This window comes from Halichoeres trimaculatus, unplaced genomic scaffold (assembly GCF_033239565.1).
Source record: "Halichoeres trimaculatus isolate MK-OKI-2021-1 unplaced genomic scaffold, fHalTri1.1 fHalTri1_scaffold_4, whole genome shotgun sequence".
Lineage (NCBI taxonomy): Eukaryota > Metazoa > Chordata > Actinopteri > Labriformes > Labridae > Halichoeres > Halichoeres trimaculatus.
The window spans coordinates 33981136-33992930 of NW_027437182.1; the positions used below are offsets into that span (position 1 = coordinate 33981136).

The 11795-nt window shown below is 38.8% G+C and overlaps 1 protein-coding gene across 1 annotated transcript; it reads left to right on the forward strand.

Annotated features, from left to right (window-relative positions):
- Nucleotides 1-3701: 3701 nt before the first annotated feature.
- ttr (transthyretin (prealbumin, amyloidosis type I)) lies at nucleotides 3702-8180 on the forward strand. Its single transcript, XM_074668699.1, has 4 exons — nucleotides 3702-3794; nucleotides 6291-6430; nucleotides 6533-6668; nucleotides 8061-8180. The coding sequence occupies exons 1-4, from the start codon at nucleotides 3723-3725 to the stop codon at nucleotides 8178-8180; spliced, it is 468 nt and encodes a 155-aa protein (XP_074524800.1). The 5' UTR covers nucleotides 3702-3722.
- Nucleotides 8181-11795: the final 3615 nt, after the last annotated feature.

Here is an 11795-nt window from a genome sequence, read left to right on the forward strand (position 1 = left end):
CTCTGAACCTGCTGAACTCAGTTCCTTGAGCTGATCATTCCAGAGCTGAATACCTCTCCCTGTCCTTGTGATAGTAAAATAAATATCCTTCATGAAAGAAAAAAGGTTATTGAGAACTTAATGTTTGCTTCAAAAAATGTTTTTTCTTTAATTTTGTGGAACAACACAAATCCCTAATTCACCCTTTCTGTCTTCAATGAAATCAAACTGTCCTTTTAACCCCTGCTGTGCTGTTTGTGTCTGACTCTGTGTTTACTTAGACCTCCCGTAAAGACGCTCCGAGGCATCTTGTTCTCATGTCTCAGAGGAATCTGATCTGTTTTGCCTTGAGGCAGTGACACCTGACTGCTTACACTGCAGGGTCACACTAACACCTGTGCTTTAAAAACACACCGGCTCGCAAAGCAGGAATGTTCGATGTAAAGAATTTCCAACCGTTAACATTATTTGTGTTTAGATCAGCGGACGCCATCTCTCCCTGCTGCAGCAGTCCAAGTATGACACTGATCAGACCTGTTTTACAGCATCAATCACCACTTTCTGTCATTTCTTTTACAAATAAATAAGATAATCTAATGTAAGTTTGAATTTAAGTTGGCTTATCCATCATGAAAAATAATGATGAATTTAATAATGTCACTTTTTTATCTTTATAAGTTAACTTGGGCTTTCTTTAGCCTTTAGCTTACATGTTAGCAGCCCTTTAGTTAGATTTAATTCATATATTCAACCAGTACACAACATGGAGAAAACTGGACAAACTAGTACATTTTTATTGACAGAGTGTTGTTACGAATGTCCAAAGATCTGCCTGGAGGCCAAACCTAGCACGAGGTCACAACTAAATTTGGACTGTGCAAAACTGGTGCATTAATAGTTCAGAAAACATCTTTGGAAATACTGAGGACATCTTCAGTGTTTTTATGTTTTGTTATTCTAGTATCTTTTCCAGCACTGTCTTTATACAGACTTGATTAAAATCTTAAGACCAGTTTAAAAATTGCTTGAATTTACCTTTCGCATATTTGAATCTTAATCAAGTTTTAAGTAGAGCTGCAATATGCAAAAGCAAGAAGGGGTGTGTGGTAAAAGCACTTTGAAAAAGTAATGTATTGAAAACAACAAGTAAACTGAAATAGGTTGTTTATCAGCTGATCAAAAGTTTAAGACCACTGGCTTTCAAAGCCAAAATCTACTCAAAATGTTCATTTTCTGTCAGGCATACACACGGTCATGCCCTCCTGATGGCTAAAGCTAAGAAGCTGTCTCTTCTTGAACGTGGTCGGATCGTCGAGCTGTATAAGCAAGGCCTCTCACAGCATGTCATTGCTGCTGAGGTTGGACACAGTAAGACAGTCAGTCCATGCGGCTCTGCAGAGAGCATACAAAGTTAGGACAGAGCAGGATTCTTCACTGAGTCTGTACTCGTGTACTTCTCTCTTCATCATGGGGCATGTAAAGCTAGAACTTTAGAATGAGCATGAAAGAGAACATCTACATGACTGACTGATTGATCTACATGATCAAAGTTCATGCAGTGAACATAATGTCAGGATTGGCTCATAGCTCCAACACGCCACCTTGTGGTGAATTGATAAAAGTACATGTGACCCAAAATCATTAAAAACGATGTTACTTCTATTCCTGCTTTACTTTTTAACCATGAGTCACATAAACAGAAAAAGTACAATCACTGACTGATTTAATCAACAAATTTGTCTAATATTTTGTTCTTCTTCACTTCAACTTTTTACAAGATTTAGTTTCATTTCAGTTATTAAGTTAGGTGACCTTTCTGAACTGCTACCCTCTGGTTAAAAACCACTGAAGTACAGCAGATAACTGTGCTCATTGGCAAAGATTAGTAGTTTAAGTGATTGAGTTACTTTATTGATTTAAAGTTGTTTTCTAAAACAGTTTTTAAAAAATCAGAATGTAAACCAAATCAAGCATAATTTTCTTTGGTGCAGAAAACTCCACTCTCCTTTTTTCAAAGCAGTCTTGTTTCTTTATCCCAGAACATCAAGCCCACAAACAGAAATCTGGGAATGCTGCTTAATTCCAACTTCACCCTTGAACCTGAGAACCAAGTGTTGCAATTTATGTTGTTGTTTTTTTCCCCTTGTATTTAATACTTTTTATGGGTGAAAACACCATACCATAAAGTTTTTTTTTTTTTTTTAAACAAACCTCTATTTTGTGTTTTACTTTTAAATGGAAAGTCCTCTGCAGTGGACAGCAGGACTTCTTTTATTGAAAAAAAAGTATTTTATCACTCAGTATGTCAGTCACCTGAAGTACGTTTCATTTCTTATGAAAACAGATTTAGTAGGTCCCCATGTTCACCAGGGACAATATTTGATAAAAAATATTTTTCATTAAAAAAATAACCACAAGTCCGACACCAAAACTTAAAATGTAGCTTAAACACCTACATTTTTAGAGACATTCATTATTTGCTCATAAGAACATTTGCATAAATTTGGTAACGTGCTGTGTCCTTAATCACGTACTTCTGTACTTACATGACTACATAGTACATTTTTGAGTACATAAGTGCGTTTATACTTATAGTATGGGAAACAAAGTGCACTGTGATTTCTCAGCTAGTGTACTCAGAACAGTCAAAAAGCTAAGTGTGAAACTGTAGACACTAGTCACACTGAATGGTCACCATATTGGCTGTATAGAGAAAGGAGCGGGAACAGATCAAACGACAGTTGATGTATGTAATCAATGAAAAGCAGAAGAACACCTGTGAAATGCAATTGTATTTTCCTTTAAGTGGGAAGCTGCAGTGTTTGATTTGGGACATCACTACCCTGTGTGATTTTGTGCACTGTAGCAGTAAGTGCAGAGTGTACACAGCGCATTTCATGTAAGTGTACTGATGAAAGTACATGATCTGGGAAACAGCATCTCTTTTCTTAAGCCCATTAAACACAGTGGTCAGTGGGGCAGCCATTTTTGAAAAACAGATCTTCTGTTTCATTGGATGAACTCCAACTAATCAGATCTCAATCTAAAGCACACTCTCAGTGTAGTGACTATTCTGGACGGATTTCAGCCACTGTCTGGGTACAGGAGTAAAGTGTTTTTTTCCGTGCTTCTTAAAGAGACCAATGTCCAATCCAAAGTTACGGAAGCTTTGTTTCTTCCATTTATTTATCCACAGGAAACACATATCTAGACAATTTCTTATTTTTACTGAGTAGCAGTAAAAAAAAATGTGTGCTCTTCCCAGTGCCCCACATCACTACCTCACCTGTGCCCTTCTTGTAGTGTTCACCTGCCAGTTTACCTAAAGTGCCCCCTGTGGTGATTGTGTACATAGACAAAAATAAAAAACAACCTAAGTAAAAAAGCTCATACACTCAGTAATGAAACATTTTTAAACCTCTGATAACATGAACCTTTGTTTTTAATACAGTATCAATGTATTTTTGCAGAATAACTTAAAAGCGGGACACTTCGACATATAAATCTACATCAGTCTTACAACAGTTACAGAATGTTACCGTTCAGTTTCCCTGAAGCTGATGGAGGCTGAGTTATTCATTGCCCAGGTATTGACGTGGTTCATGAGCTGGCAGCGTGCTGGGTGAGGACTGGAGGGGGTAATGGCACAGGAAGTCCATCTGCCTTAATAAAAGGCCTGAGACTGTAGAGATCATGTGAGAACACCGGGGACTTCTGTCAGTGTGACTTTTCATCAGAGGACCATGCTTCAAACGCTGCACTGTCTGCTCCTGGCCTCTGCTGTGCTGCTCTGCCACTCAGCGCCAGCCCCCACGGTCAGTATGTGGGCTTCATGTTTATATACGTTAGAGTGAGTTTATGTGGACAAAGAGTCTGAAATGTGACTTTCTGAATTAATCCAAGAAGAAGAAATCTGTGCTTTGTAGATCTCATTAAGCCTGGAGCTACAGAGTTTGATAAAGTATCAAGTCCGGCAGCATGTATTATTTAAGAGCTGATGTCTCGTGTTACAAAAGTGAAACTATACACATTTAGAATCGTGCGATACTTTGTGAGAACAGCTTATGCCAATCATGGGTGAGTTCATATTCCTTCACATACTGTCGCTGCACAATGACATAGTGTTGGGTCAGACAAGCCTGCAGTCAGGCCTGGGGGCCAAATGGGGGCCCAAGGTCCATTTCAACCCAGTTTTAACAACCCTTGCAAACAGTTTCTAACTAGTTAGTTAGTTAGTTAGTTAGTTAGTTAGTTTTAATTTTCCAGTCATTGCACAACTCAACTAAGAATAAGAGGAACCCCAATGAAAACACATCACAGCTCAGAAAGAGAAATCGATCTGTGGAGCAGTTCAGTGACCCGTCTGTGATGTGCACACTCCTAATGTACATACTGCTCTGCTAACCTTAAAAACAACAGATAACAGGCAGCTGCATGAGCAGCTGGAGAGATGTTCAAAGTCATTCCTCAGAATAAGTTACACTAAATGAATCAAAAATAGCATAAAGGGCACAATCCTCTGAGAAGGGAAGCATTGAGTGGGTCTGAAGTTAGTAAAGGGGTGAGTATTGGCAAGAAAACAACTTTTCTATTTCATTGTGTTTGAAATAATGAAAAGATACAGTGTGTTAAGTTTGTTTTTTAAACTACTGTGACATTAAGCTAATGTCCCAAAGAAATTACTGGATGAAAGACTTGTTCAGTTGGTGAAACCGAAAAATGTCACTTGGTGTAACCAGTGTTACTCGTAAAAAAATCTAACATCGTGCAAAACATGACTATGATTATTATTTTATCAGTCTACTTCACTGTAAAAATTAAACTTAAAATTATTTTAAACTAACTGACCCAAGAGAGAGCAAATACTGATGCGTTTCCACCAAGCAGGCCAGTTCGGTTCAGTACAGTTTGGCACAGTTTGGTACAGTTAAGCCTGATCTCGTTTGCATTTCCACAGCAAACTGTGCCCTCTCGTTGTAGGCAGTGTGTAAGCTGGATGCCGAAAGCTGCTGCTGTTTAATAATAGTGTGACGCCGTAGCAGCGCGACACAGTGTACCTCGCAAATAAATATGACGAAGAAGAAAAATGCGATACAGTAAACTTTGGCTGTTTCCAAAAAGCCCAGGTGCCTTGCCTTGCCTTGGTCTGATCTGGGCGTGGGCAGGCATCCACATCATCAGTCGCTGCCCAATTGCTGTTCCAATGTTCATGTCCTCCGGAGGCATATGTCCTCTGTTTGGTTAGCATGTAGCCAACTGACCAAGGATACACGGGTGTATCCTTCGCTGCCTTGCCATGGCTGTAAATACCCACCATGCACAGCACGAGTCTACGAAAAAAGGAAAAAAAATGGAAGGAAAAAACGCACCAGAGAGAGACGCTCCAGTGGAGGCACGTGGTAAATTCCAATTCAAATATAAGTAACAAAATACACCTCTGAAAACAACAACTTATACCATGTCCAACACTTAACTCTTTTGTGTGTCACCCACGTAACTATAATTGCTGAGAAGCTGCACCTGCAGTGTAAGTAATGTGGCAATACAATAAAAAAGCAAAAAGCGTAAAGTGGCAAGCCATGACAATATTTGTAGCCGCTTGAGCATATGGTCTACTCCCACGTTTGTATAAACTTTCCAAGAACTGTCCACAGTGCAACACATGTTATGTGAGACAATGTAACTCCAATTACATAAACATTTGTGACAGGAATCTGATGGTAAAATATGCCTTTGTAGGCTGTTCCATTAGCATCTCCTTTTGAGCAGAGGCAGGACACTTGTCTTGGTAAGTGACAATTCTACCGACCAATCAAAGGTCTGCAGTGTTGTAGCTCCACCTTCCAAGAGCAGATCGGTTCAGTCTGGCACCTATACAAAAGGGTCCCAAAAAGTAGGACGACTCATCCCGGGATGAGTCAGTGGAAATGCCACAAAATGCGCGCTGTACTGAGACAAACCAAACCGGTCTGCTTGGTGGAAACGTGGCTTAGCCACATCATCAAGTTTAGGTACAGAATATTTTGAATAGACTTTGCGATTATATTTATTATAAAGTTTATGGGCAACATAGCGGACTAGCTCTTCTGCGCCATCTGCTGCTGTGGAGGTGTAGGGGACGCTTTGTACTTCCAACTCACCAAAAATTTGAAGTTTTATTTTAACTAAAATATCAATATTAATAAGAGTTTGTTAATTTATATTTTGTCAAGGTATCGCAATTAATTACCATATCAATATTTTTAACCACTCTTTCTTAGTAGTGTGACATAAAAGGATGATGGTAGTTCTGTTTTGTTTCTGAGCAGCAGGAGAGGCATGGCAGCTCAGACACTAAGTGTCCTCTGACGGTGAAAATCCTGGATGCAGTGAAAGGCACTCCAGCCGGATCGTTGGCTCTCAAGGTGTCTCAGAAGACAGCTGATGGAGGATGGACCCACATGGCCAGTGGGTAGGTACAGCATCAAACATGAGATCAAACTTGTGCATGGAGTTTTTCTCCCCCTGCACGCTGAACAAAACATAATGACAGAGCTCTACGTTTCTCCTGCAGAGAGACCGACAACGTTGGAGAAGCCCACAATCTGATCACAGAGCAGCAGTTCCAGCCAGGAGTGTATCGTGTTGAGTTTGATACCAAGAGCTACTGGAAGAGCCAGGGTAGCGTGCCACTGCATGAAGTGGCTGAGGTGAGACAGAGTCATTGCAGCTCCACCCACCTCACAAAGATTACACTGGTTTTTCCTTTACTACATTTTTGTATCTTTATAACAACTTTAATTGTCTTTAATGTAGGTTTAAAACATCTTAAGAGTTTTATTCATTTTTTTTTTATTATAGTCCTAATTGCTTTCATATGTTCATTTTAAGAGTTTTTTTTCTACGTTTATAACATCCTTTTTTTTTTTTTTTTTTTTTTTTTACATCTACTGAATCTTTAGATATAGTTTTTATCTTTCCAACATCTTTAATTTGTTAATTAGATCCATAGTGTTTTTATGTTATTTTCAATTTCTATTTTGTACATGTAGATTACATCGATATATTACTGGTTTTCTTATAACATGATTCTTATAACTTCATCGTATTCATATATCCAGTGCATCTGTTGCTGTTTCTTTTCTGTTGCGTGTGTATGTGTATGTTTTCCCATTTGTTTGTTACACCTTTTAGGTTTTTTTTCTTCTTTTTTGTGTTTATCTTAAATTGTTCATTTTTGCATTAATAACATCTTTCTTTTTTCTCTCTTTTTTTTTGGCATGTATTTATGTCATCTACAATTGTTTCTGTTAAAAGCGTCTACATTTTCTCATGTTTTTAGCCCATTTGTCCCCTTTGTTCATCTGTGATGGTGTTAAACTTTGGTTCAGAGTTTAACTCCAGCAACGTGGCTCCTCTGGCCCTGTAGGATAGATTTTAACAGATTGTATAATGTGTGTGGGAGTCTTATCTGCTGTTATTTGATCTTATCTGGAGGACCGATGTCAGGAAACTGGCAGTCTTTATGTAAGCCTGGCCTGGACACTGTTTGCTTCACTGCTGGTTTCAGGGATTGCTTTGTATTTTTATCATCTTTTTTGGATTCAGTTTGCGTTGCTTTTCATATTGAACTGTTTGAAGTAAATTTGCGCTGTAAAAAAAATCACTGTAAAATAACATAAAATAACAATACTGGCAGCAGGGATGGCCAGTAATTTGGTCCTGTCATTTTACAGTGCAGGTATTGTTTATTTTAAAGTTTAATAATATATATAAAACTTTATTATGGTGTATGAATGTGAAAAAAAAACTTAAAACACTGGCAACCATGCAGCCAGTACTTTTTTTTTTTTTTTTTTACCAGTATTTAACAGCATTTTTTTACAGTGTTGTGATTGAAAATTACAGGATTTTTAAGTTAAATTTTCCTTGTGAATTTACAGTAATTTGTATCACTTATACCTTTTTTAAGTTCTGTAAAGCTATACTTCAGCTGTGTTGTCTAAGAGAAGAGTAACTAAACACAACTATTTAACTCTGACCCATTCTCCTATGTGTGTGTGTGTGTGTTTGTGTGTGTGTGTGTTTGTGTGTGTGTGTAGGTGGTGTTTGAGGCCCACATCGAGGGTCATCGTCACTACACCCTGGCATTGCTGATCAGTCCGGCGTCCTTCACCAACGCCTTGGTGATGTCAGAAGCAGACTTACACCAGTCACAATAAAACTTTGACTGTTAGTGAAAAATCTTTTAGAGCTTTATGGGTGGTGGGCAGCGCTAATCAGGGTATATTTTTTTGTACTTACTAGAGTTGATCCAAACCGTTAACGAATGCAGTCTGCCAACAAGTTGTAGATATATCTTCTTCTGTGTCATGGAAAGCTTTTATTGTGAAAATCCCCAAACACCTCATTAAACTTACCTCTTTGCCTCACCAACTTACTGGGTGATTTTTTATTGTATTTTTATTAATTTGTAGTTTAAATTAATCAAACACCTGCTGTTCTAGCTTATAAAATGTGTTGCTCAGAGAAATAACGAGGATTAAGGGATCACTCTAACAATGTTTCTAAAAGTAGTTCCCTTCAAAGCCTTGGTCTTAGAAAACCGTACTTGATACAGAAAGTTAGGCACCTATGTAGGGGTAGAATAGGAGGTGGAATATGTTTTTGTTGTAACAATGCTTCTTGATAAAAGAAAAGAAATCTTATTACAAAGCCTGTAATTTTTTCTCTTCTCAATGGAGCCACATTTGTCTGCAACGTGTGTGTTTGCAGGATGAGCAGCAGAGCTGAGTGTGTTGGTTTATCCCATGAAAATGTGCCAAATCCACTCTGCCACCGCCAAACACCGTATTCTGCTGTTGTTGTTGTTGAGTCCTGTTTTGAGCCCTGCATCAGTGGTCAGTACACTGTAAAAAATTTTTGCTGTAAAATACTGTCAACCCTGCTGCCAGTAGTTTACTGTTATTTTACAGCAAAGTAATTGTTGTAGTGACTGCTTTTTGTAACCTTTAGTGAGGCGGGAACGCAGTGGATGTGATGTCTATGCACCACATAGGTGGCAGACAGAGGTGGGCTTCGCCGCGGTTTCCTTCATGTACGAGCACAAGCACGTGGACAGCGCGTGTGAACCATGGTGTATGATCCCCTCGAGCGCATCTCTCGACAATCATTTAAAAAAAGCGGGGGTGTTAGAGGGCTGTTGTGCTGATTCTGATGAGATCGTGCTTCATATAAACAGACTTTTCATCATGACATAGGCGGGCCATGCGCGTGTGTGGTGTCATACCTTAAGTCTGGTTCATAGGCTGTTTCCCAAAGTCCAGGTACCTTGCCTTGCCTTGCCTTGGAAGGCAGTGCCTTCGAAGCCACTTCCTTCCAATCCAAGGCAAGTGTCCTGCCTCTGCTCAAAAGGAGATGCTAATGGAACAGCCTACAAAGGCACATTTTACCATCAGATTCCTTTCACAATTTTTTGTGTGATTTGAGTTACATTGTCTCACATAACGTGTTGCACTGTGGACCGTGCTTGAAAAGTTTATACAAACGTGGGAGTAGACCGTATACTCAAGCGGCTACAAATATTGTCATGGCTCGCCACTTTTGTACGCTTTTTGCTTTTTTATTGTCACATCATTGACACTCTGAAGGTGCAGCTTCTCAGAGGTGTATTTTGTTACTTACATTTGAATTGGAATTTACTGCGCCCCTCCACTGGAGCCTCTCTCTCTGGTGCGTCTTTTCCTTCCATTTTTTCCTTTTTTGTAGATTCACACATTGCATGTTGGGTATTTATAGCCGTGGCAAGGCTACAAAGGATACACCCGTGTATCCTTGGTCAATTAGCTACATGCTAACCAAACAGAGGACATATGCCTCCGGAGGACATGAACATTGGAACAGCACTTGGGCAGCGAGTGATGATGTAGATGCCTGCCCACATCAGACCAAGGCAAGGCGAGGTACCTGGGCTTTGGGAAACAGCCACAGTGAAGTAGTGTGACCACTGGCCGTACTCTCCAGTGGGGGAACGGCGCTGCGTGGTATGTTTCAGTACCTAAACCCATCCTTGTGACTGTGAGGGAGAGGAAGAGAAGTTAATTCTAAATGAATGACATGAACACAGTTTATGTATTGAAAAGAAATATGTCAAATTGTTAAATTTGGGATATATTATTACAGGAATCAATATTTAAAACCACGTAAACACACGGAAGAAAAAAAAAAAATTGCTACCATTGAGAACCGATTGCCTCATCAATACTGTATTGTTTTAAAGGGGAAAGGTAACCATCCCACTGAACTGAACACTTGTGGGATCACCTTGGGCTAGCTGTTTGTATCAAAGTGACCAACGCCATCACGTAAGGTGATTTGTGTCAAATGCTGCCATGTACAGTTCTTCCACACTCTACTGAGGCTCCTTTGACTTAGTCACAACATATTGTAAAATGTCTGATATGTCTTGTTTCTCCAGACTTCAATCATCCAATCCACCAAACTTGCTTGTATTGATTTTAACAACTGTAAAGTGTCTTTGCCTTCCTGAGAAGCACTGTATAAACAGGGGCGTCGCTACAATTAGGCAAACACAGGCAGTTGCCTGGGGCCCCAAGATTCCCAGGGGCCCCCAAAGCATCTCTTAAAAACTGATTTATGAAGTTCTCTTCAATTGAAAGCTTTTCTTTTTTCTAAATCTTACTTCACATACTTCAAAATACATCAAAAGGCTTAATCTTTAATGATGGTTTTGGGTACTCCCCCTCCCGTCTTATTCAATGGGCTATTCCATGTTACAACACATCTGAAAATTTGATTCAGGAAGAAAGTGGTAAAAAACACATTTTTTTCTAGTATTCAACCAAGTCGGAAATAAAAACAATGTTGCTCTGAGATCTGAGATAAACATATAAGACTTTTAGGATTTTAAGGACTTTATCTAGCCCAGAAAATAGGATAATTTTCTCAAAATCAAACTTTTTGAGTTGGTGATAAACATTATTGTACAAAATCTCTTTTTTGGATACATAACTCACTGGACAGGGAGTCAAATAAAAATACATTAACTTTAAAATAATAGTACCAAAAAGTATGGTAACTGTAAATATCACCTCTTTCAGTAGATTTTTTTTCCAGTTTTATGTTGTGCTTGATATTTACATATTTTTTCTTTACTAAATTATTTTTTCAATATTTACCTATTGTAATGTTTTTCACTTCATACTTTCTTGTTTGTTACTGTTACTCTGTAAATTCTCCACTGTGGGACAAATAAGCTGTCAAATGACCATAAAAGATTTCAAATCCAGGACAAAGTGGACTAAATTATGTTTTCACTTTTTTCTAAATCAAACTAAAGTACAGAACTTGAGGAAATGCATTTAGTTGTGTTAAGTTACCATGTACAAGATTAGCACTGTCTCATGCCTTGATTCTCAGAGAGACCGTGGACCCAGGGAAGGCCAGTCTAGCTCTGAGGAAGATGAGTTACAAGGACATGGAGGGCCCCATTGACTGGATTTGCCTTGGGCCCCCAAACCACTAAATACGCCCCTGTGTATAAACACAATTTATTCTTATTATCAAACATTAAGAGTCAACAAAAGAAGAAGCACTGGCAGAGACGATCCTCTACTTTCTGTGCTGTTTTATACCACCTTTTGTCTGCTTTGTAAATAGCAGACCAATTGTTGGTGTTGTAAACAAGCAAAAATTCCAACAGACTAAGTTCCCCCTAGAGAGAGGGAAACAGGAAAACACACACACACACAAAATTGGCCTATGAAACTGATCATCTCTTTTTTTTCAGCTGTTTTGTTTTGTCGTCATTTAGTCAT